Source organism: Lepidochelys kempii, chromosome 6, assembly GCF_965140265.1.
Source record: "Lepidochelys kempii isolate rLepKem1 chromosome 6, rLepKem1.hap2, whole genome shotgun sequence".
Lineage (NCBI taxonomy): Eukaryota > Metazoa > Chordata > Testudines > Cheloniidae > Lepidochelys > Lepidochelys kempii.
This window is the reverse complement of record NC_133261.1, coordinates 72,555,191-72,578,974: the sequence shown is the minus strand read 5'-3', so window position 1 is coordinate 72,578,974 and position 23,784 is coordinate 72,555,191. Positions and strand designations below refer to the sequence as shown.

General features: G+C 43.4%; 2 protein-coding genes and 1 long non-coding RNA gene across 16 annotated transcripts in view; 1 reads left to right on the top strand and 2 right to left on the bottom strand.

Annotated features, from left to right (window-relative positions):
• Positions 1-14,752, bottom strand: part of INO80 (INO80 complex ATPase subunit) — a 131,606-nt gene extending 116,854 nt beyond the window's left edge. Inside the window, exon 1 of one of the 2 annotated variants that reach the window (XM_073348740.1) lies at positions 14,411-14,752. The gene's annotated coding sequence lies outside the window, so the exon portion shown is untranslated. The remainder of the gene's footprint in view (positions 1-14,410) is intronic. The other variant, XM_073348739.1, reaches the window with a different exon arrangement.
• Positions 14,414-16,437, top strand: LOC140913058 (uncharacterized). Its single transcript, XR_012159459.1, has 2 exons — positions 14,414-14,944; positions 15,652-16,437. It is a non-coding gene; the product is annotated as an uncharacterized lncRNA (long non-coding RNA).
• A 3,518-nt stretch (positions 16,438-19,955) lies between these two features.
• Positions 19,956-23,784, bottom strand: part of EXD1 (exonuclease 3'-5' domain containing 1) — a 35,285-nt gene continuing 31,456 nt past the window's right edge. For all 13 annotated transcript variants that reach the window (XM_073348714.1, XM_073348713.1, XM_073348716.1 and 10 more), the window contains one exon: positions 19,956-22,926. In XM_073348714.1, coding sequence (XP_073204815.1) covers positions 22,147-22,926 — 780 coding nt within the window. In that variant the 3' untranslated portion in view covers positions 19,956-22,146. The remainder of the gene's footprint in view (positions 22,927-23,784) is intronic.

The following is a 23,784-nucleotide window of genomic DNA, read 5'->3' as shown; positions in this document are numbered from 1 at the left end:
ACTACTGTCCAGGCTGCCTGTGTACGGCTTCATGAGCCATGGCATTAAGGGGTAGGCTGGGTCCCCAAGGATAACTATAGGCATTTCAACATCCCCAACAGTTATTTTCTGGTCTGGGAAGAAAGTCCCTTCCTGCAGCTTTTGAAACAGACCAGAGTTCCTGAAGATGCGAGCGTCATGTACCTTCCCGGCCATCCCACGTTGATGTTGGTGAAACGTCCCTTGTGATCCACCAGTGCTTGCAGCACTACTGAAAAGTACCCCTTGCGGTTTATGTACTCGGCGGCTTGGTGCTCCGGTGCCAAGATAGGGATATGGGTTCCGTCTATGGCCCCACCACAGTTAGGGAATCCCATTGCAGCAAAGCCATCCACTATGACCTGCACATTTCCCAGGGTCACTACCCTTGATATCAGCAGATCTTTGATTGCGTGGGCTACTTGCATCACAGCAGCCCCAACAGTAGATTTGCCCACTCCAAATTTATTCCCAACTGACCGGTAGCTGTCTGGCATTGCAAGCTTCCACAGGGCTATCGCCACTCGCTTCTTGACTGTGAGGGCTGCTCTCATCTTGGTATTCATGCGCCTCAGGGCAGGGGAAAGCAAGTCACAAAGTTCCATGAAAGTGCCCTTACGCATGCAAAAGTTTCGCAGCCACTGGGAATCGTCCCAGACCTGCAACACTATGCGGTCCCACCAGTCTGTGCTTGTTTCCCGAGCCCAGAATCGGCGTTCCACAGCATGAACCTGCCCCATTAGCACCATGATGCATGCACTGGCAGGGTCCATGCTTTCAGAGAAATCTGTGTCCATGTCCTGATCACTCACGTGACCGCGCTGACGTCGCCTCCTCGCCCGGTATCGCTTTGCCAGGTTCTGGTACTGCATATACTGCTGGATAATGCGTGTGGTGTTTAACGTGCTCCTAATTGCCAAAGTGAGCTGAGCGGCCTCCATGCTTGCCCTGGTATGGCGGCCGCACAGAAAAAAGGCGTGGAACGATTGTCTGCCGTTGCTCTGACAGAGGGAGGGGCAACTGACGACACAGCTTACAGGGTTACCTTCAGGGAGCTAAAATCAACAAAGGGGGTGGCTTTACATCAAGGAGTATTTCAGGCAGGACTTCACAGAGGGTTCCAATAAGAAATGGTGCACCTAAGTTATTGTTCTCATTGGAACAAGGAGGTTAGCCTGGCCTCTGATTGATACATGGCTAGATTTACCTCGCTGCACCTTCTCTGTGAGTGACTGCAGTGTGACCTAGAGGAATGAGTCCCCTAGACAGGGGAGGGGGGGAAGCAAATGAGTACAAAACAAATCTGGTCTATTTCTTGTTTTGACCCACTCCATCTATCTTTTACATCTTTGGCTGGCAGCAGACGGTGCAGAAGGACTGCATGCCATCCACATCTCATGGCTGCTCAGCAGAAGATGGTACAGTACGACTGCTTGCCATCCTCATCTCTTGCCTGCCTGGCAGAAGATGGTACAATACGACTGCTAGCAGTCCATATCGCCTGCCCGCTCACCATAAGACGGTTCAATAGGACTGACTGCAGGACTAAAGAGAATGACCTGGTCAAGTCACTCCAAATTTAGTCCCTGCGCCCATGTCTGCCCAGGCGCTCCCAGCCGACGTGGCCAGGAGCACCTCGGACATGACGATGACGGCTACCAGTCGTATTGTACCGTCTGCTGCCACAAGGCAAGGGGTTGCTGCTACTGTGTAGCAATGCCGTACCGCGTTTGCCAGCACCCAGGAGACACACGGTGACGGTTACCTGAGCGGGCTCCATGCTTGCCGTGGTATGGCGTCTGCACAGGTAACTCAGGAAAAAAGGCGTGAAACGATTGTCTGCCCTTGCTTTCACGGAGGGAGGGAGGGAACAGGGGCCTGACGATATGTACCCAGAACCACCCGCGACAATGTTTTAGCCCCATCAGGCATTGGGATCTCAACCCAGAATTCCAATGGGCAGCAGAGACTGCGGGAACTGTGGGATAGCTATCCACAGTGCAACGCTCTGGAAGTCGACTCTAGCCTCGGTACTGTGGAAGCACTCCGCCGAGTTAATGCACTTAGAGCATTTTCTGTGGGGACACACACACTCGAATATATAAAACCGACTTCTAAAAAACCGACTTCTATAAATTCGACCTTATTCCGTAGTGTAGACATACCCTAAGAAAGCTGCCTTGAACAATCTATAAGAGAAGTATCTGAATGGTAGCTGATATTATTACCCAAGGACTTCTTGATGCCAACTGGCATAAGGTTAACAGGAATCCCCTAGGTTTGGTATTTGGAGAACTAGAATGTAAAGAGTATCATGTGAGGTCTCTAATGAAAGATTGCATCACTCAAGTCATCAAAATCATTACAAAAATGCATGTATGGATGTTGTATAAGGATTTACATATATAAATACTGAAAATTCTGTTCTTAAGGTCTGTGTCTAGGGCTGGGCACAAGCAAATGTAAAAAGCAGGTTCTCTTTCAAACAAGAAATGTTTCTCTATATGTCTGCTTACACATAAATTAAGTATTATATGGTTCACAATGGACCTCCACTCACAAATCTGAACTGAATGCCAATGAAGGATGGTGAAATCTTCAGAGAGAGGAAATTAACAGGCAGAGGTAAACAGCAGGTGTTATCCTGTTTAGGAGTAATACAATTAACTTTTGAAACTATATTTGGTGTACAGAGGAACGCCCGCCATACTCCATCAGTCTGAGAAGACAAGCTCTCAGCAGGCTTGATTTTATGAGAAAGGGTCTTTATCAAACTGGTGGAAAATGCTGGAGAGAATTTTGGGTGAGATAAGCTTCTTTACACAGGAAGATAACTTGTTAGTTAGGTTTAGGCTTTAGAATGTGTGCTGTGATGTTGTTTAATGTTACCATTTGATCCCATCTCTCATACTGGTTTTTATTTGAATCTACAACCTTTCTTTATTCTTAAGAATTTTAAATTCTTTCCTTTTGCTTTATAACTGAAGTCAAGCACTGTGCATATTATAGGAGTGGTGCTCCAAGGTAAAACTGGTGAACTGCAATACACCTTTCCATTGGAAATAGAGGATCTGGGATTTCTGTGGGTATCCACTGATCGGGACTGGATACCACAGAAGGACACTTTGAAGGGAGTCGGGGGCATTTGTCATCAACCTGCAAGGCAAAGACAAGTCTGATGCACCCCAGAGGAGAGTGCTGGAGTGACTAACAGGGTGATTGTGTTAGGGAACTAACACTTACTGGGTACAGACAAGACTCCCTCGCTCTGGAGGCAGGTGGTAACAAGCTGACTCACAGCTCTGGGTATCCCAAGAAGCGTCACAGATATAGGCCCCCTTAATTAGTACAGTCTGTAGGCTACATGGAAATTAAAGACGTCTCTCAATTAGAAGTATTATAATGTTTCCTATTAACATATCAAAGATAAACATAACACAGAAATAAAGTAAAAATATTGAAATATCTTTCACCTAAATAATATTGCTATTTAAAGTATATATCTGCATTAATTTTCACAAAAAGGTGCCTTAACACTTTGAGTTACATATTTCTTAAGCCTGTTTAAAAACCGCTGTGGAAGCTCTGAAATTTGCAAATTTGTATTCCTTTAAAGATCTTTAGGGTTGCTGGATACAAAGTAATACATATCTAAAACCATAATCTCTGAACAGTTTTCTTGCTGGATTGAATGCTGTTCTCTGTCACTGCAAATAGGGAGAAAACTCTTATGCAAATTACAGTTTTTTGCATTTGAGAAAGTAAAATGTCTTTAAAATTATGTAGGTAGACAGTTGCAAATTGGGGGTAACAGTCATTTCTTGCACACTTGGCACCCGACAGGCTCTTATTTTTAGACTTAGTCCTTTTTGTCAATCTGGTAATTTTTTTGAACCATCGAGAAATAATGCTTGTTTGATCAGGGTTCTCCACTCCTTCCAGGAGATTCAAGATATGAGTACTTTTCCTTTTCCTTTTTTTAAAATGTCTTCAGTCTCATCCACATCAGTAACTAGGCGACACTATTCAAGGAGCCACAGACAGCCATCTATTATTTTTGGTCTGTTTCAGATGGCAATACAATGTGTTCCCTTGTTAGACAATTCTGAAATCCATTTATTCCATCAGCTAGTTGGTCTAAAGAGGACTGGAGAGACATTTTGATTTCTGAAAACTTACCATCCATTACTTACCAACACCTGTTAGGGATGGTCTAGATAATTCTTAGTCCTGCCTTGAGTGCAGGGGACTGGACTAGATAACCTCTCGAGGTCCCTTCCAGTTCTATGATTCTATGATTACTGTGGGAAAGTTTGGGTGATTTATCTTGGTGCCCTGATGGCTAGATTTTGCCCAGTAAATGGCTCCACCATCTTGATTTTCTTTCTGATTTGCTCCAACGCTTTAGTAAGTTTTAATATCAAATTTAGCAGGTGGTCTGTCTTAGTTCTAAAAAAAAAAAAAACTATTCCACAGTTGTTCAGGAAGTTATTTTTGTGGTTTTTTGGTTGGAGTGCTGAAGGTTGGCATTTGAAATAAGGATAATAAAAAGATTCAATCAAGAGTTCACAGAGTAACTACTTGGCTGTGTCATATTAATGTTGATAAATGCAAAGTAATGCACATTGGAAAGCATAATCCCAACTATATATATAAAATGATGGGGTCTAAATTAGCTGTTACCACTCAAGAAAAATCTTGGAGTCACTGCGGATAGTTCTCTCAAACCATCCACTCCATGTGCAGTGGCAATAAAAAAAAAAAAGCTAACAGAATGCTGGGAATAATTAAGGAAGGGATAGATAATAGGACAGAAAATATCATGTTGCCTCTATATAAATCTATGGTACGCCCACATCTTGAATACTGTGTGCAGATGTGGCCATCCCATCTCAAAAAAGATAAACTGGAATTGGAAATGGTTCAGAAAAAGGCAACAAAAATTATTAGGGGTATGCAACGGCTTCTGTATGAGGAGAGATTAATAAGACTGGGACTTTTCAGCTTGGAAAAGAGACGGCTAAGGGGAGATATGATTGAAGTCTAGAAAATCATGACTGGTGTAAAGAAAGTAGATAAGGAAGTGTTCTTTACTACTTCTCATAACACAAGAACTAGGGGTCAGCAAATGAAATTCATAGGAAGCAGGTTTAAAACAAATAAAAGGAAGTATTTCTTCACACAATGCACAGTCAACCTGCGGAACTCCTTGCCAGAGGATGTTGTGAAGGCCAAGACCATGACAGGGTTCAAAAAAGAACTAGATAAATTCATGGAGGATAGGTCCATCAATGGCTATTAGCCAGGATGGGCAGGAATGGTGTCCCTAGCCTCTGTTTGCCAGAAGCTGGGAATGAGCGACAGGGGATGGATCATTTGTTGATTACCTGTTCTGTTCATTTCCTCTGGGGCACCTGGCACTGGCCACTGTCGGAAGACAGGATACTAAGCTAGATGGACCTTTGGTCTGACCCAGTAGGGCCATCCTTACGTGACCCTCTACATTACTAAAGGCAAACGTGAAGTTATGCCAATGGGTGTAGAGTTCTAACCACCTTCAAGTTGGGTAGGAGTAACCTCGATTAACCTTCATCAAGATACACTGAGAAATACTTAAGGTTTAAGCTATTTTTTTTTTTTTTAAGTATTTTGCCCACAGATGTTTCTTTTAGATCACTATTTAGTTGAACTATAATTTAGGTGTGGGGTTTTTTGTTTGCTTTTTTTTCAGTCTGCCTATTACAATGACTAGTCAGTCAACAAACAGCACTAGAGGAGAACTCTCCAAGGACATATTCGGAAAGCCACTAGTTATGTTTTATATTAAGGGTTTCCAAGGTTTTGGCATTTATTTCCACTAAACAGCAGCAAACATTTTGCCTTCTAGAAGCACAGAGAAAGATCAGCTTTAAAACACTGGGTTTTCCAGTTTAAACAAATATTTGCTGGCTATTGCTGACTTTGATTTCAACATGCTTTTACAATAAAAGTCCATTTAAACCAGAAGCCCTATATATGACATATAATTTTTAAGTTGTGTACGTTTCACTTCAAAAACAGAGAACATTTTTATGTATGTCTGGTTGCAACAGTGGATCTTTCTTCAAGATTCTTGCCTTACATTTTTTCCCATGCCTCAGAACCTCTACATCCTAGCTGAAGCCCACAGGATTGTTGTTTTCTCCTCCTTTGCATTTAATACTGAGGCCAAATGGTGTGATAACCCACCAACCTGCTGGTGAAAGGTTGACTAGGCTTCCTTTGGAAACCATCAACACTATCCTCTAATCAGCTAGAGAGATCATTATTGAGCAGGGTGAATTAAAAATCACAATTTTTTTAAAAAAACAACAAAATATATTTTTATTTCAAACATTTTTATTATGTTGCTAGTTCTTTATTTTCTTCCCATTTTATAGTCTCTGACTGCTCAAGTGGATATTTTGTACTTGTTTTTATTTTTTTAATTAGTTTTCAAATTCTTAGTAGAATTTCACATTTTGCAGGATTTTCTACTGAGAAGTTTTACACTTAAAATATTCATCTGTGCTGAAAATGACAAGTCCAGGGTCTCACTAACATCCTTTACTGTGAGAACACAAATGCAAAACACAAAGCTGAAAGCAAATAGCTTGTGGTATATTTGCAACCTACATCACGTTCTGATATACTTCCACAAGTCAAGAAAGTTGAAATGTTCCATCAGCATTGGCAGTTTGAAGTCAATGGGACCTTTGCTCTTAGGTCACTTAAGTACTTTGAAATATCCATCCTTACATGCCTAAATATGGAGTCTTACCTTAAAAGTCCAATTTTGATAATTTTGGCCTGTGTTTAAAAAAAGTTCACAATAACTTTGCTAATATATTGAACCTCTGTTAACACTGAACCACTACAAAGACTTCATGCCACTAAAAGAAAAGTTGAATAAAAATACAACTGAATCCCTTATGCTGCAAACACTTATGTACATGTTAGTTTTGAGCACGAGTAATCCACTGAAGTCAACGGTACTATTCATGCAAATAAAATTACATATCTGCTTAAGCATTTGCAGGATCAGGGCCTTCACTTTCAATATTTTCTTTTTTGCCTAATAGTTTAATCAAACTCATATAGGATACCCTACCAGTTGTGCTATTTAAAAAACAACCCCCAAACAGCATTACTGATTTAGTTCACTATCAATTTAAATCTAAAGTCGTAATACCATACATTTTCATGTTAGCATTACAAAGCTTCAATTTGTTTCAAATCAATTTTTTTAAAGTGATTAAAATTATGGTTTGAATCACTTTACCCTGCTAATGACAAAAAAGGAGCTCCTCCAAGGCAGAATAGGCCATATCTCTGACATGTTTGCATAGCTCTGCTGGCCTGGGGGAAGGAAAAGAGAGAGGCAGACAGCTGTACTAAGTCCCTGTCTACAGTAGTAAGTTGTATTACTTAAACTATACTGTACAGTGAAAATGGTACAATCCTCCACAGTGTGGACAAAGTTATTCCCAGACAAGAAGGGGAATAAACTATACCATTAGTAGGAAGTGTTATTTACTCCTTCTCATAATACACGAACTAGGGGTCAACAAATGAAATTAATAGGCAACAGGTTTAAAACAAGTAAAAGGAAGTATTTCTTCACACAACATACAGTCAACATGTGGAACTCTGTGCCAGAGGATGTTGTGAAGGCCAAGACTATAACAGAGTTAAAAAAAACAAAAACTAACTACGTTCTGTTTGCCAGAAGCTGGGAATGAGTGACAGGGGACATATCACTCAATGATTACCTGTTCTATTCATTTCCTCTGGGGCACCTGGCATTGGTCACTGTCGGAAGACAGGATACTGGGCTAGATGGACCTCTGGTCTGACTCATTATGACCATTCTTATGTTCAGTATAATCAGAGGTAAAAGTAAGCCGGTACAGCATGCTGGCATGCCATACCAGGGTGGATCAGCTGCCCCAGTGCAATTTAAAGGAAATGCGGCTCCCACCAGCAGCTGGAGCCCCCGGCCCTTTAAATTGCTGCCAGAGCTCCACTGCCGGAACCCTGGGGTAGCGGCAGCGGGGCTGGGGCGGCGATTTAAAGGGCCTAGGGCAGTAGTGGCGGCTGAGCCCTGGGCCCTTTAAATCGTTCCCAGAGCCCCGCTGCTGCTTCCCCAGGGCTCCGGCAGGCTCCGGGGACAATTTAAAGGGCCCGGGACAGTAGTGGCAGCCAGAGCCTCGTCCCCGGAGCCCTGCTACCGGAGCCCTGGGGAAGTGGCGGCGGGGCTCCGGGGACGATTTAAAGGGCCCCGGGGCTCTTCTTCCCCCAGGGAGGGGGAAGAAGGCACTTGCTGGTACAGGGTGGGCTGGGGCTGGCACTGGCTCTGACCTCCCCCAGGCCCGCCCCTTCCTCCTGAGGCCTTGCCCCTTCCAGGGACCAGAGCTGGCCCCAGCCCAGCCCCATACTGGTAAGTCCCTAGACTTACTTTCACCCCTGAGTATAATATACCTTAATATCAGTATAAACTGTGTCCACATTGGGCTTTTCCCAGTATAACTTTTTTTTAAAAAATGCAAGAGTCATACCCTAATTGAAATAGGTATGGTACTAAAACATTCATAGATAAGGCCTAAGAATGGAACCCAGAACAACAAGACAACAATCTATCAGGCCTCTACAGTTCCTTCACACTTCTGTCACTATTTTTTCCCCTCATCCAACCCTTCATGTTTTGCATTCTAACTAAGAGCCGTTACAAGAGTTTTTCCAGAGCCAAAGAATCCCAGACAAATTGTATTTCTCTCCACTCTCTAAGAGATACATTTCATTTTTCTTTTTCCAGGAAAATTCTCCATTGTGACATATAAAACATAACATCAGAATGGTGCAAGAAATAGCATCAACAGCAACAATGTTCCCAAGGTAAGCATCCAATTTAAAAACAAACATACACAAAGAGGCTGAAGGCCACGTCCACACCAGAAACTTTTGCCAGTATAAATTATGCCAATTAAGAATGCAATTTTTTTTTTTTTACTGTTTTTAACCAACAAAAGCCCTAGTGCAGATGCAGTTATACCAGACTGCTTTAGCCAGCACAGCTTAATTTGCTTGGGTAACTAGAGGGCTTTTGCTGGTATAAGTTATGTCTACAGTAGGAGGGTTTGCCAATATAGCCATGCAGGTAAACCCTCATTTACACTTGGGGGAATTCCTGTACCACATGAGCAGAATTTTTTTATGCGCAGAAAATACATTGTCTTTTGCCCACCAGAGGCCACTGTGGCACCAGAACAGCCAGCACGGCTGACTGGCAATAAAAGCCAGCAGCTGGCTGCATTCATAACAGCACCCTGCCCAAAGAGCCAGGTTAGCAGGCACGGGATATGGTGGGGGAAGACAGAGTAGGGCACACAGGGCTACTGGAGGGTCACAGAATGGGGTTCAGAAGGGCTAGTGGAAGGAACAGACTGGGGCAGGGGCTCAGGAGCCAGTAGAGTGACAGCATTAAGCCAGAGGCTAAATGGAAAAGGGACTGCAGGGCCACACAGGGACGGGGGAAGATGTGTCTGACTGAATGGGAAAGGCTAGGCATCAGCCAGGGTTCACCAACAACCCCCACCCTCCCCACAAAAAAGACTGTTTGATACTTTTCTCACCCACACCCAGCTCCCACGAGGTTCGCTCCCAAGCTCCTTCCCTCTCCCTCAGCTCATCCATTATCCCTGACACTCCACGCCTTTGCACTGCTTCAGAGGGGTGCAAGAAATGTTTCTGTAGTGTAGTTTAAATGAACTATTCAAAGTTCTGTACTGATTTATCTAGTAAGGAATTTTCTGTATTGTTACAGACATACTTGCTGACAAGTATTTTGAAACAAATTATCAAAATAACTGAAAGTGGTGTGATTGTGTGTGTTATTTTGACAAAATTTCCAGAATTTTAAAATACCGTGCACAGAATTTTTAATTTTTTGGTGCAGAATTCCACCCAGGAGTACTTCGTAGCATACACTAGGCCTTAGTAAACCAAGTGTAGTCCCCATTTATTCTTTTTTCTGGGGAAATATTTCTCAGTATAACTTCAGGGTAACAAGCGAGTACATTTATTAACAAAAGATTGCAGGCAGGCAAAGAAAATTTAATTTTACGAACCTATAAATTTCAGTCCCCATTAATGTTAAGCCTGAATAAATACAAATTACTTTGACTACCTGCGTACATATACCTGGGGGGGGGGGGGGAACATTTGCGACCCTTTTCAATTTAGGATAAAAAAAAAAAGAGCGATCATTTCTTTGCCTTCTCTGATTGATGGCCCTCATAGCTGAATTTACACTATTATCTTTTTATAGTACATTTCCTTTTGCTACATTACTTTTTTTGCATTTTTTTCAAGAAGGAAATTAAGTGGGATGAAGATCAATTACATTCTGTTAGCTATTTTGAATAATGGGTTCATTATTATTGCACCCAAATATCCCAATCAGGGTTGGGGTCCTACAGATTATAAAAAGGAATTACAAACATGTATGACAGTTTTATTGGAAACATACACACAAGTGGATAAGAGAAAACCTTAATACATATGCATATACCCAATAAACAGAAAAGTCTGACAGTACTTCCAGCAACACAGATACCACCTTTAACTATGTAAACCGCAGACTAGAAAAGTGACTTGGAGAAATCAAGCAATGCAATTGACTATATACTTGTTCAATAAGGGGCAAATCCAGCTCTAGAGGGCAGGGGACTGGATTTCTGGAGCCCCTGCACAAAGACTCACACACATTCTGTGCCCCCTGAAGCACCTGTCTACAGGGGCTTCACGTGCACTTGCCACACAGTGAGAATTAAGTTGCATGTTGAGGGTAATTCAGGACATCTGTTGTTATCCTGGTTCACCAGCCTTTCCCTCTGCATAGCTGGGGTACAATTCCAACCTGGAGGTATTTTCAACCCCAGTTTGGAATATTGGCTGTGGAACATTAGAGGAGAGAAGATCTTTCTTCTGCCAGTCCCGAAGGAGATTTCCAGCACACAGGCTTGCCAGGCTGTATGCTTGGTATAGAATTTATACAGTATAACCAAGTGAGTAAGAACTTGTTCCCCCAATTACTAGACAATGTTAAAATACTGCCTTGCAAACATAAATGAGACACAGGGAACACATTGGCAAAAAGCGAGTTAAAGAAAACCTTTCTATAAACCTTAAGAACAAGCTCACATTGCAGTCCATTTCTTGTTTTTTCATTACATATTGATCCGAGAACGTTTTTAGTTTCAAGATATTGTTTATGAATAAGGCTAAGATTTTGTCATGGGTGTTTTTAGTAAAAGTCACGGACAGGTCACAGGCAATAATGAAAAATTCATGGAAACCTGTGACCTGTCCCTGACTTTTACTAAAAATATCCAGAATAAAATAAGGAGCCTGGGCAGCTGCGGGTGGACTGTGAACTCCAGGGTCCCCCTCCACTGGCAGCTCCAGACTCTGGGGGTTCCCCCTGCCACCACGGAGGCTGGGAGCTCTGGGGCTCCCTCCTGCCCGAGAGCGGTGAGGTCCCTCTTGTCGCCCACAGAGGCGAAGAGCTGCGGGGGTCCCGTGCCGCCCAGAGAGCGACGGGGATCACCCCACCGCCTGTGGCGGTCAGGAGCAGCGGGTGTCCCCCCTGCCGCCTGTGGTGGCCTGGAGCTGCAGGAGGTGCACCTGCTGGCAGGGGACCCTGCAGCTCCCAGCCAGGGCTGGCTGAAGTCACAGAGGTCTCTGTAACTAAATCGCAGTCTTATTTATGAAGAATACACTAGAACAGTGATTCTAAAGTGCAGCACATGACCGCATGCAGCCACCAGGAACTTTAAGTGTGGCCATCACTACTGGAAGAGAGAGAAACATTGAACAATTCCCTTTCAAGAGCCTTTTGAAACAAACAAAAGTTCATTGACATTTACAACTACTTTACTACAAAAAGAAGCGTGAGAATTGTTACAATTTTTTAAAATGTATATAGTTAATAAAAACCCATGTAACATTTGTAGTATTAATAGTACATATTATTCTTCACACTTGATTATTTTATTTACAAGACACTTCCAAATAATCACATGACAAAATATTATATTAATGACAGTTTAAACTGCCAAAAATGCAGCCACAATGAATTTGCTGTCACTATGTTTGTCCACAGTAAAAATTCATTTGTGAACCACTACATTAGCACATGAAGAATTTGTTACTGCATAAACTAAAGAAAAAAATGTATTTAATGTTGGTGGATGTACAGCCACATGACAGTAATGTTTAAACAGTATTAATATAGTTTTGTTCAAATTAAGGAAATATAAACTGTTAAATTTTTAAAAGAATATCCATAAAAAACAGTTTTAGTATAAAATAGTACAACATTATTCACATATCCATGTGCATGCAAAGGGAAAATGGCATAACTGAGATGAAAATTTACTATATAGGATCATTTTAGTAAGATAAAGATTGCTGTACTATTGAGAAATATTATACAATCACTTAGAGATTGTATGGTAATGTACTCTTGCAAGGAAGCAGAATTAAGTTTGATCAATGAGTCTTAATTCAACATTTTCTGACTTGTGCACTTACCTGCATAAGCAAAATATTTAACTTTATTTTATTTTACCTTTTAATCAGCAAAGACTCTAAATATGCATGGAGTACCTCATAAACCAACCTCTGTGCCCACCCAACGCATAAGTGCAGGGACCCATCTACATGAAGCTCATTGCAGGATTAGGATTTTAAGAACTGTGTCACATATTTACATGATACAGAAAATTCATAACCACCACTGCCCAGTACAGGACATTGTGGGAGCCAATGTAAAGCTGATTTTACAAACGTGTCAGAATCCTTTAATTCTTAAGATACTGAAACTGGAATACTCAGATCTGATGATTTGACAAAATTTGGTGAAACTTGATTCAGCTGCACATTAAAATAAAATGCATATATACATTTCAATATGCACATCTTGCCAAACACCCCATACTCCTCCAAGATACAAGAACAAATATCTAAGATCTAAAATAAAAAGAGTATTGAAATTTGACACCTGAATGATAAATGAAAGATTACTTGATGACATGCAAAATGTACAAATATGATTCACATCATCAGTGATGTCAAAAGGACAGTTACAGCTCCCCCTTGCTGCCCATGACAAAAGTAGCTACAGTGTGCGGGTGAACGAATTGGACATTGCACAGTTGGTGTTTGGTGGATTATATTTAGTCTGAGAGTTGTGGCTCTGTCTCTATGGAGCTGTGTGTTTGGGATGGATTTACATTCTATAGTCAAGAACAGCAGTAGAGAAGTTTTCACCAGCAACCATAATTATAATAATCAAATCATAGATACTTGTTTACTGGAGATCATTAACCAAACACACAAACTTAATCCCCTTTCTGCATCTACTGTCCTAACAGCAAGATTTCAGAAAAAGTTATGAGTGACTAAACTCAGGATATAAGTATTTATCCCGTCTTTAACAATACTGTTTTCTATCTGCAAACACAACTGTATATATAGAAGCATTAGCTTGTACAACAGCAAACGTCAGTGTGCCACTTTGCTGGTAATGCATGTTACAAGTATACATACGACACATGTCCCAGCTCTTTTAGCCATGCAATGGCAAGCACCATTGTGCAATACGATTCCTTGAGCTTATAGGTACAGATATGAAACAGCCCCCAGTCCTTGTTTTTGAGCAACATTATTGCATCTGGGTGCTACAAGTGCCATTAGGACACATAGCACTGATTATCACTTCCATGGGACAATACTGGAGATGCGTACGAGATACAGGTGTGCCAGGCACCCTGACTCCCTCCGCTGGGCAGCAGCAAGTAATCTGCGTGCAAGATTACTGCACGTGTGCTCCAGGTACCAGCCCGACCCGCAGAGCCGGCTGTCACCCCCCCGTGTGACACGGTTACGCGTGTGCATGACAAGTGTGAGTACACCTCACACCCGGCTGCCGCGTCGTGCAGCGCCCGGGCACGTGGGCCTTCCTGGTATAAGCTGGGACACATCGCCCCGGCGAGCTCCACAGCCCAGCCCAGCCCAACGCACACGCCCCTCCCCCCGCTCGAGGGGCAGCTCCTCCAGGGTCCGGGGGGGCCCGAAGCGGTCTCCAGAGCCAACCGTGCCCGGGGGCCCCTCCCCCCGCGCTGATATCGGGGTGTGTCCCCGGGGAGGGAGAGAAGAGACCTGCCCCTTTAAGAAGAGACCCGGCTGCTGCGGCCACTGCTTGGGGGGGGAGGTGGGGGAGAAGCTGCGGCCTGGCCGGGCCCTGCAGCCGCCTCTAGGCGCTCTCCGCCCCGGGCGAGCGTGCCCTTGCCCGGCCGCCGCTGTAGCTCACCTGGGTGGCGGGCCCGGCTGCGGCGCGGGAGCGGCGGGGGGCTGGGGGTGTCTCCTGGGCTGGCTCCCCCGCTCTCTCCACCCGGCCTCTCGCCCTGCGCTGCCTGGGCTGGCTCAGCCTGTCTCCTGCCGCGGGGCCCTCTCAGCTCCTGCCTCGCCAAGATGGCGGCCGCGCTGCTGCTGAGGAGGAGGAGGCGGCGGCTGCGGGCGCTGGGACGGCGGCGGCGGCCACTTTCGCTCACTGAGAGGAGAGGAGCAGGGACACGGGGAGCCATGGCGGGGGGGAGGAGAGGCGCCATGGCCAGGCCTAAACAATCGAGCCCCGCACGCCCACCCGTTACCCCGAACCCCACCCCGCAACCGCCGCCCCGCGCGTAAGGCGGCTTCTGCCGCACAGCCCCCGCGTCCACACCCCGGGGCCGCCCCGCACACATTTGTCGCGCGGGGTCCGCGCTCATCGATGCGCTCCTAGGTCCGATTGGTAGAGCCTGGCAATGACGAAAATTGCCGAAGGGATTCGGCCAAGGTGGTCGGGGTGAGACAGCAAATCTCGCGTGAGGGAGGAGGAAACCCTCGCGATGGTTAGGATCAGGAGGGGCGGGGTCTGATAGTCGGAAGGGGCGTGTGTTTGTGGTTGGCCAGGCTTGATGGGTGCGCGTGGAGCGGGTGAGGGACCTAGTGGGGCCTCTCCGCTGCAGGCCACGGCAGCAAGGCCTCTGTGAGACTCCTACGTCTCCCCAGGGTGCCCCAAGGCACAGGCAGCAGCCACCTGCCAGCACCCCCCCACTGTGACAAGGCGCAAGCAAGTGGTCAAGGGGCAGTTGCAGCAGTCCAACTGGAGCACCCTCCCATCGGGCAGGCAGCAACGATGAGCGGGGTTAAGTGACTGCTGATTTCCCCCCCCAGTTGTGCAACTGCACCTTGCTCCATGCTCATCTCTTCCTGGATGTGGTGGAGGCACAGAGTGGGGTCCTTCTGCATTCAAGAGATACGCACCCCTTACCTGGGCACAGGATTTCCCTCCTGAATAAGACCATAATGGGCAGGACTGAGAGCTGCAAGATGCACACCAAAGTGCCAGGGCAACTTGCTAGCCTCACAGCTGTGGAGAATTAGTAGTAGTAGAAAATGTATTTTGAAAGCACTCAAAAGCCTGATCTGGTGCCCCATTGTGCTGGGTAATATATAAATAAAGAGACAATCTGTGCCATGAAGAATGACTTCTCCATGTTTTATCACCAGTGTCAATCCAGAGGGATCACCACCAAGTTGAGAAGCAGCTCAGTCTTCAGGCCCATTCAATCCGTGGCCTCTGCTATTGAAGCAACCAGTACATGTGCTAATGGGAGTATTTGCAATGTAGACATTTGGCTATGGAGACCTGGACTGAGACCAATCACTCACTCACTCACTCATATGTAAACTATCAAAACCCATCAAGTAGTTTAATTCACAACTATCAGAACTGGACATGAACGCTAGACCAGAAGTTCAAGATTTTATATCTTGTTACTAATCCTTTGAGTAATCAAGTCTCCTAGAAATGTATTGTGATAGATTTTGAGATATATAGGTAGGAGCTTGGTGTGAGGCAAGATGGATAGTAGGAAGAGCCAGGTGACAAGTTGGGGTAGCAGTAGTGGGACATAAGCAGGCATCACTGTTCCCTCTAAGCTGTGCGCATTTCCGTGTGCACACAGATCCTAAACCCCGTGCACACAACAAAACACTATGCACACAAAAATTTGCACAGAAGAATGTTTTTGCACACGTCCTGTCAAAAAATAGAGGGAACATTGGCAGGGATCCCAGTTTTCTGTGATAAAACCTCCAAAATTCTCGGATAAAAAAACATTAAAATCTGCATTTTTCTACAATTAAAATTAAATGCTGAACTTTAGTTTTTCTAGCCATAATATATATAGGTATCGGTTGAACACAATGTTTTATTGATATATTTCCAATTGTTAAGCTAGTTCAAAACCTACCAGTGCCATCAATCATAATAAAATACAATTAATAGAATGATCCAGTCACAGTGCATTGTTTCTTTAATGTTGTCAATGGCTGCGCTGTTTTAGGTCTTTTGTTTTCATTTCTTTTAATTCAGTTTATGTTTAGCGCTTTCCATGTGTTCTACAAGTGACTGCCTTCAAACATAATCTATAGCTTTGCTGCATACAGTAGAGAAAAGCATATCACCATCAATGTGAAATTTGTCCTTTACAACCTCAGTGACACAATGTTAAGGGGTGATTTTTAATGTTCGGCATCTTTCCATAATTTTAATTATGTCTGGAGGTTGAAGTGAAACTTGAGATGCATTAAAACATGAACTCCTAAACACCACTGAGTAACCTCTATACACCAGAAGCAGTTTATTGGAGTATGTTTAGCTATGTAAATTTAAAGCGCATTCAAAAATCAACCACAAAGGGGGAAGTTTGTGTGTACTGAGTAAGTGACACCAGTACTTTCAGTAAAATTCAGTTAATAGCTAATGTTTTTATTTTTTTACAAAATGCAAAAACTAAAGATACTCTGTAAAAATGTAAATTCTGCATTTTTCTGTGGCAAATGGATTTCTAGAATCCCTGGACAAGACACTGCAGCTGAGCTCCTTTATTACTGCTACTCGGAAGCCAGAATGGTCTCTGCACTAGAGTAAGCACACATTTTAGTGCCTTTTCAGAAGAAAGCAGACCAGCTGTACTATCATCTTGTAGTGGGCCTACTTGCAACTAATCATATCTGCAATACATATTCCCTGTACTCCTTTCCCATCCATTCTACACCACCTTCAGTCCTTCCTTACTGTATGCCAAAATGAAGGATCTGGTCTCACAACTGGGCCACTCAACTGCTTCAGGAACGATTGGTTGCTTCAGGAATTGTCATCATCAGAGGCAAAGGATATCCTGAAGTGACTAGTAAACAATTAATTAATTAAACTCAGGATTTTGAGCAGGAAGAATGCAGGTTATGCTAAAATATGTACAGACCACATTCAAAATATTCTGTACACAAGAGTGATCAACAGCTGCAGTTGTCACATTACTTTAGGATTTTCTAATTAATTCATGGTTGCCATGATCTCAAGTAAGTCCACAGAGGGATCACAAACCACATTCTATGTTTTTATACCAGGCTTGTTGCCATGATACTAAACTCCTTACAGGTTTTTGATGTATTTATTTTAAACAAAGTATCTTATACTAAGTATTAAGCAGCTCTAATAAACGTGAATTGAATGTAACTTAAGAAACAATTTTATTTGTGACTATGCTATAGAGCGCACCTATGAGTTTCTCTAACAAGGTGCTTCTACCTTTAATATATGGCCCTACTACTTAGAAAGACCCAAGCCAAGGGTTTGAGCTAACCTTCAACAAAGGTTTCAGAGTAGCAGCCGTGTTAGTCTGTATGCGCAAAAAGAAAAGGAGGACTTGTGGCACCTTAGAGACTAACCAATTTATTTGAGCATAAGCTTTCGTGAGCATCCGATGAAGTGAGCTGTAGCTCACAAAAGCTTATGCTCAAATAAATTGGTTAGTCTCTAAGATGCCACAAATACTCCTTTTTCTTCAACAAAGATACTCTGCTTTTTATCTTCTTTAAAATCGTGGGTAGTGAGGGCTGCAGCCAAGTGATATTATAAACCACTGAGGCACTTGTAAATGTCTCAAGAATGGTATATCTCCTGCAGAGTTCCTATCTGGTTTTGGGTAAGCCTCTTCGCCTCTCTTCACTTTACCTTCCCTGTTATTAAAATAGGGATAATATTTACCATTCTCCTGGTTGTTGTGGAGGTTAGTGAAGGCTGATAAAGAACCTTGCAGATGCAGTGCTAAGTGCCAGCCTGCCCCGAGTTCAATCCAATGAGGTGTGCATGCATATAGAGTCCACACGCTGCAACAAGGGGAGAATGGCTCTGGGAGTCCCCTGGACATCATAGTTCATTGGCTTCTGTTCTTCTCCCGACCTAACTCCAGTTAGGAGTATATGGCTATGCAAAGTTCCCCCACTGCAACAAGGGAAGGCCTGCTTGAATATCGTGCCTCCCACTTTTCCTCAAACTTCTATCCAATCAAGAGTGTGCTAATAGAAAGATCCCTGAAGTATGTTTTTTTTTAATTTATTATTGTGCAGCATCGGCTTTCTTATAGTAAAGGTTCAGATGCCCTTTCTGTTTAAAGATTGTCTTGAAATTTGCTGTGCCTCATGAGGATGTGGAGTAGGGTTAGTGGTCTAAATTTTGGGTCATTTGAGCAAGGGGTTCCTGAAATACAGGCCCTGGAAAAGAATAGCATTTCACAATATCAATAGTTTATCAATTCCCCCCAATAGACCCACACACACAACCCTGGGCCTCAAATCATGGCTCTGATCCTCCCCCAACAGATCTCAGTTATGCAACATTTATCTCAGCTAGTGCATGTCACCTGCTGCCCCTTTGGGAAGCAGTGCTGAAATATTTATTATAGAAACAGTTTACCTCTCTAGAATATACATGCCAAACACTCACACAGCAAAGCAATTGAAAAGCACACATGCAGAAAGACTAGCCAAGAGGGTTTCCAGCCTTCCATTTTCACATTACATGTGTGGCTCAAGGGGACATACTGTCTGTGGAACCGGAGCTACACGCATGCAATGTAAACATGAACCCTAAGGTTAGCAGAAATCTAAAAATGATCCATAGGCATGTTGGTACTATCTGCCAAGGTCAAGGGTTATTTTTCTCTTCGGGAAATTCACCCTGCTAATTTAGAAGAGCCTCTATTTTCTGAAAGATAATAAATTACACATGCCGTGTGCAGATATGGGAGAATGATTGCTGGGCATGTGTCTACTTTTCCACCTGAGGGATTATTATACCATAGTTCCAGCACTGATTCATCAATGCCCCTTTGGTGGGTCCAGCCTTACTCCCTTCCCCTCATAGGTGAGCCAAGATCTTGAGGGGGCCTGCCCCTCTGGAGGAAGTCTGAGCCCCTCTCCCTATTTCCCCATATGAGCCTGGAGCTGGAGGATGTTGCACCTCCAGGAGTTATGAGTCCCTCTCCAGTCTCCTCCTATCAGCCGCAATGGGTGGAGCCCTAACCCCCCTTCCTGCCTTCTGTGTGCGTTGGTATTCAGGGGATCCTCCAGACCCCCCAGAGAGCGAGTAACTGGGGAAGACCTGCCCTGCTGTGGGTATGTCTACACTGCTGTCAGGGTTCTCTCCCCACTCTGAACTCTAGGGTACAGACGTGAGAACCCGCATGAAAGACCCCCCAAGCTTATTTCTACCAGCTTACGTTAAAAACTCCCCAGGCACAAATTCTCCCTTGTACCTTGGATTTAAGTAACGCTGCCACCACCAAGTGATTTTACAAAGAACCAAGGAAAAAGACCACTTGGAGTTCCTCTTCCCCCAGCAATCCCCCCAAGCCCTTATACCCCCTTTCCTGGGAAGGCTTGAGAATAATATCCTAACCAATTGGTTACAAAATGATCAAAGACACAAACTCCTGGGTCTTGGAACAATGGAAAAATCACTCAGGTTCTTAAAAGAAGGATTTTATTTAAAAAAAAGAAAGGTAAAAATCATCTCTGTAAAATCAGAATGGAAAATACTTTACAGGGTATTCAGATTCAAAACACAGAGGATCCCCCTCTGGGCAAAACCTTAAAGTTACAGAAAACAGGAATAAAGCACAGGGAAAATTCACAAGAAAAACAAAAGATAAACTAATTCACCTTGCCTGGTTTACCTATATTGGTTGCAACATTGGAGACTTGGATTGGGATGGGTTGGAGAAGATGGATTTCTGTCTGACCCCTCTCAGTCCCAAGAGAGAACCCCCACACAAAACAAAGAGCACAAACAAAACCTTCCCCTCTCCCAAGATTTGAAAGTATCTTCTTTCCCCATTGGTCCTGTTGGTCAGGTGCCAACCAGGCTATTTGAGCTTTTTAACCCCTTACAGGTAAGGAGGAATTCTAGGTTACTCTTAGCTGTATGTTTATGACAACTGCAAACAGGTGTGACTGAAGAATGAGTTGACATACCCAAGTTAGCTTTAATTTAGTTAGCTCAAATACCAATAGCAGTGAAGCCACCCTAGCAGGGGTGGCAGCACAAGCTAGATTCTCAAGTACGTATCCAGGGTCTCAGACAGGGCTGTAGAGCCTTTGCTGCTGAAGCTTCACTGCTACTGTTACGCAAGCTAGTATGTGCTTGAATAACTGCCACCATTCTAGAGATACTAAACTGCAACCCGCAGGGGAATTATGCATTTATCACACACATGGGGCAAGGGTCAGGCAGAGCACTCAGGAAACCCCCTCAGAGAGGAAGGACCCCCCCCAGGTTGCCTCATCTCACAGCTCAGCCAAACTTCTCCAACTCATCCCTCCATTATTCAATACAGCAACTTATAATATAATGAACACAGCTTGAGCTCACTCAGATTATTCCCAGTGCCAGCTCCAGAGGGCAGAGTTAAGGTTAGGTGGATGTTCACCTTAACTCTGTAGTGTCTGGTTTTCAGAGCCTTGAGTTTAAGTTTAAAAAACTAAAAAAATTGAGAAGCTTGTTTCAAACTGATTTTATTTTTCTATTTAAACCATGACAGCAGACCCTGGATTTTTTTTCTTAAATACAGAGCACTGTAAATGTTTCAGAGAACTTGTGGAAGCTTGTCTCTCTTTAGCCCCAAAATGCACTGATATAGGGAGCATAATCCACCTCTGAAACACCTTCCACACAACAATGAAAAAAAGTAAGCCAGTACCAAAAGAAAGTCCTATTTGGGAACTGCTAGTTTAGTATTGTTTGTAAAAATATATGGAGTTTGTTTTCCCTGGCAATAATACTTCAAAAATGCACATATACATCACAGGCTGACAACTGGAAATCAATAACTCAACAGTTTGTGTCCCAGTCAACACAACTCAAACAAGTATTTTTATACATTCAAAAGCACCAACCCTGGATTCCATATGATAGTGAAACAGACTCACATTTCATTAATGTAACTCTGCAATCTAAGAATGAGGGGACCAAAGATTGCAATCTTCTTGGGACAGAGAACCACACCTCCTTCCTGTTATGTACACTGTTAGTGCTCAGTGAAATCTTACTGGAGACAACCAGCCACAAAACTTCACAACACAACCTTCTCATTTCTCCCCGCACTCCCAACAGAATGAAGTGATTTTCTCTTCCAAAATATCAAAAGTGCTGACCATGCAATACTTAAATATATGTATTTACCAAATCATGGACAATCTTGAACAATCCCATGCTACACAGCTCAGTTACTTTAGCAGTTTGTGAAAATGATGGAGCTGAATCTACATTAGTGTTGTCACACTGAGGCCAGGTCTACACTAGAAACTTTTGCAGATATAGTAATGTCATTTAGGGATGTGATTTTTTTATACCAGCAAAAGTCCTATGTAAAATGCAGTTATACCTGCGCAAGAGTGCTTTTGCTATTATAGCTTATTTTGTTCAGGGAACTGATATAAACTATACCAGCAAGCTATATCCACAGTAGGGCCTCGTCTGCACTACAAAAACTTTGCTAGAACTGGGTGAGAGTTCTGTAGAACTATTTCAACCAGTGGGGAACATAGAAATGAAATATTTTTCTCCAATACCTAAAAATTCTCAAAGACACTTGTACAGACAGGACAGTGGAGACAATTATATTTTCTTTTTTTGAAAGAGTAATAAAAATAATTCTGCTATTTTCCTGCAGGGCTTGGTGCCGGCATCCGGGAGCTGAGACCTGAAGGGAAGCCAAAGCGAACAGCGGAATTCCTTTCCCTTTCTGGCCTTACTGGGAAATGGGAAATGTGGGTCTGGGTCATCTTCGAAGATGGGTTCTGCCACAAACCAACAGTCTCTAGGACTGGCCAAGGAGGCAGTACAGAAAGCGAGGGCTGCCGTGGAACCTGGAATGAATCTTGAAAAGAACGGCTAATTTTTGGAGGGGTATAGGCAGACACAATGGCGCTTTGCTTTGCACAAAGTAAGTCTTCATCCTTGTTTCCCATGAACAACAGACTTATCTCTTCTTTTAAAGATTGAGCAGCCTGTGTGTGAGGTTTCTGCATTGGAGAGAATCCCTTCCCCGTTGCTTGGGTGTTCTCTGATACAGAGTTCCAGCTGATCAAGTCTCTTGCTCCTGCCTCCATTTCCAAGGGTGGATTTTTACAGCCAATTATAGACTTTTTATTTTCCCAGTGATCTACCACTTGCTTTTGCTCATCATAATTTTGATGAAGTGGATCTTGGGGATGGAAGGATGTCTTTTGTAAGGCTGCTCCATTAGAAGAAAGCCAACCACTATCCTCTCCTTGTTTTTCTTCCACCTCCACTGCCTTCTTTCCTTTGGATTCCAGAGGTGGTCTGATCAAGAGACCCTCCTCATTTACCTTGTACTTTTTTAATGCTGTCTCTCTTCGCAACTTTTGGAAATCTGCCAGCTGATGCAGCTCCTCTGGCAGCTCCATACAAGAGGTCTGATTAAAAAGACAAGGAGAAAAAAAATACAGGCAGAGCATGAAAGACCTCTGTACAAGTCACAGCCCAACAGAATAATCTCCTGTCATTAAAATTGTTTACTATAATGCCTCCCAAATTTAAAGTATAGTTTCTCTGGAAGAGAGGAATAACACAAAAAATTTTCAACTTCCTTCTTAAAGGCAACCTACCACAGAAAAAATATTTGGGCTTGTACCTTTCGCTTCTTTATGATGTATAAAGAACTGAAAGGTTTTAAAAAAATCCTTCTGCTCATTTTTACATTAGAAATTTAGGCTGATCTACCCTGAAAGCCTTTCTGTACTAGGGAATTGTAGTAAAAAAAATTCCCACTGACAGCATCACCAGTTCAGCTGCTCTGGTGGTGGGGTCTCTCTTTTAGACAAGGCTCTAGTGGCTTCTGGGGTTTTTACTGCCATGTCATTTAAGCGTTGGTAGAATTCCCTATTGTGAACTGGAGAACTAAGGAAATGACCATACCATAAGAGTAAAAAAGACTGAAAGAAAGAAAAAAACCCTCAACCTCCCCCGCAAAAAAACCTCTCCCCTCCAAAAACCAAACAACTAGGAAGGAAAGGGATTTTTAGACAAAACAAAACCAACAGATTTTAAACTAACACCTATTCCAATACCCAGGGACAATCCAGACTAATGAGCAGCTATGTCACCCCGTCCTCCAACCTAGGGTGCCCTTTATAATGCTTTACTGCTGTTGCCTCTTCCCTGGACTGCTCACAACCAGCTTCCAGCATGCAAGTCACTCCCAGCTACATCTGTGTGTGCTGCAGCCAGCCAACCACACCTGTGTTCTTATCAGCCTTGGTCATACTGCAAGG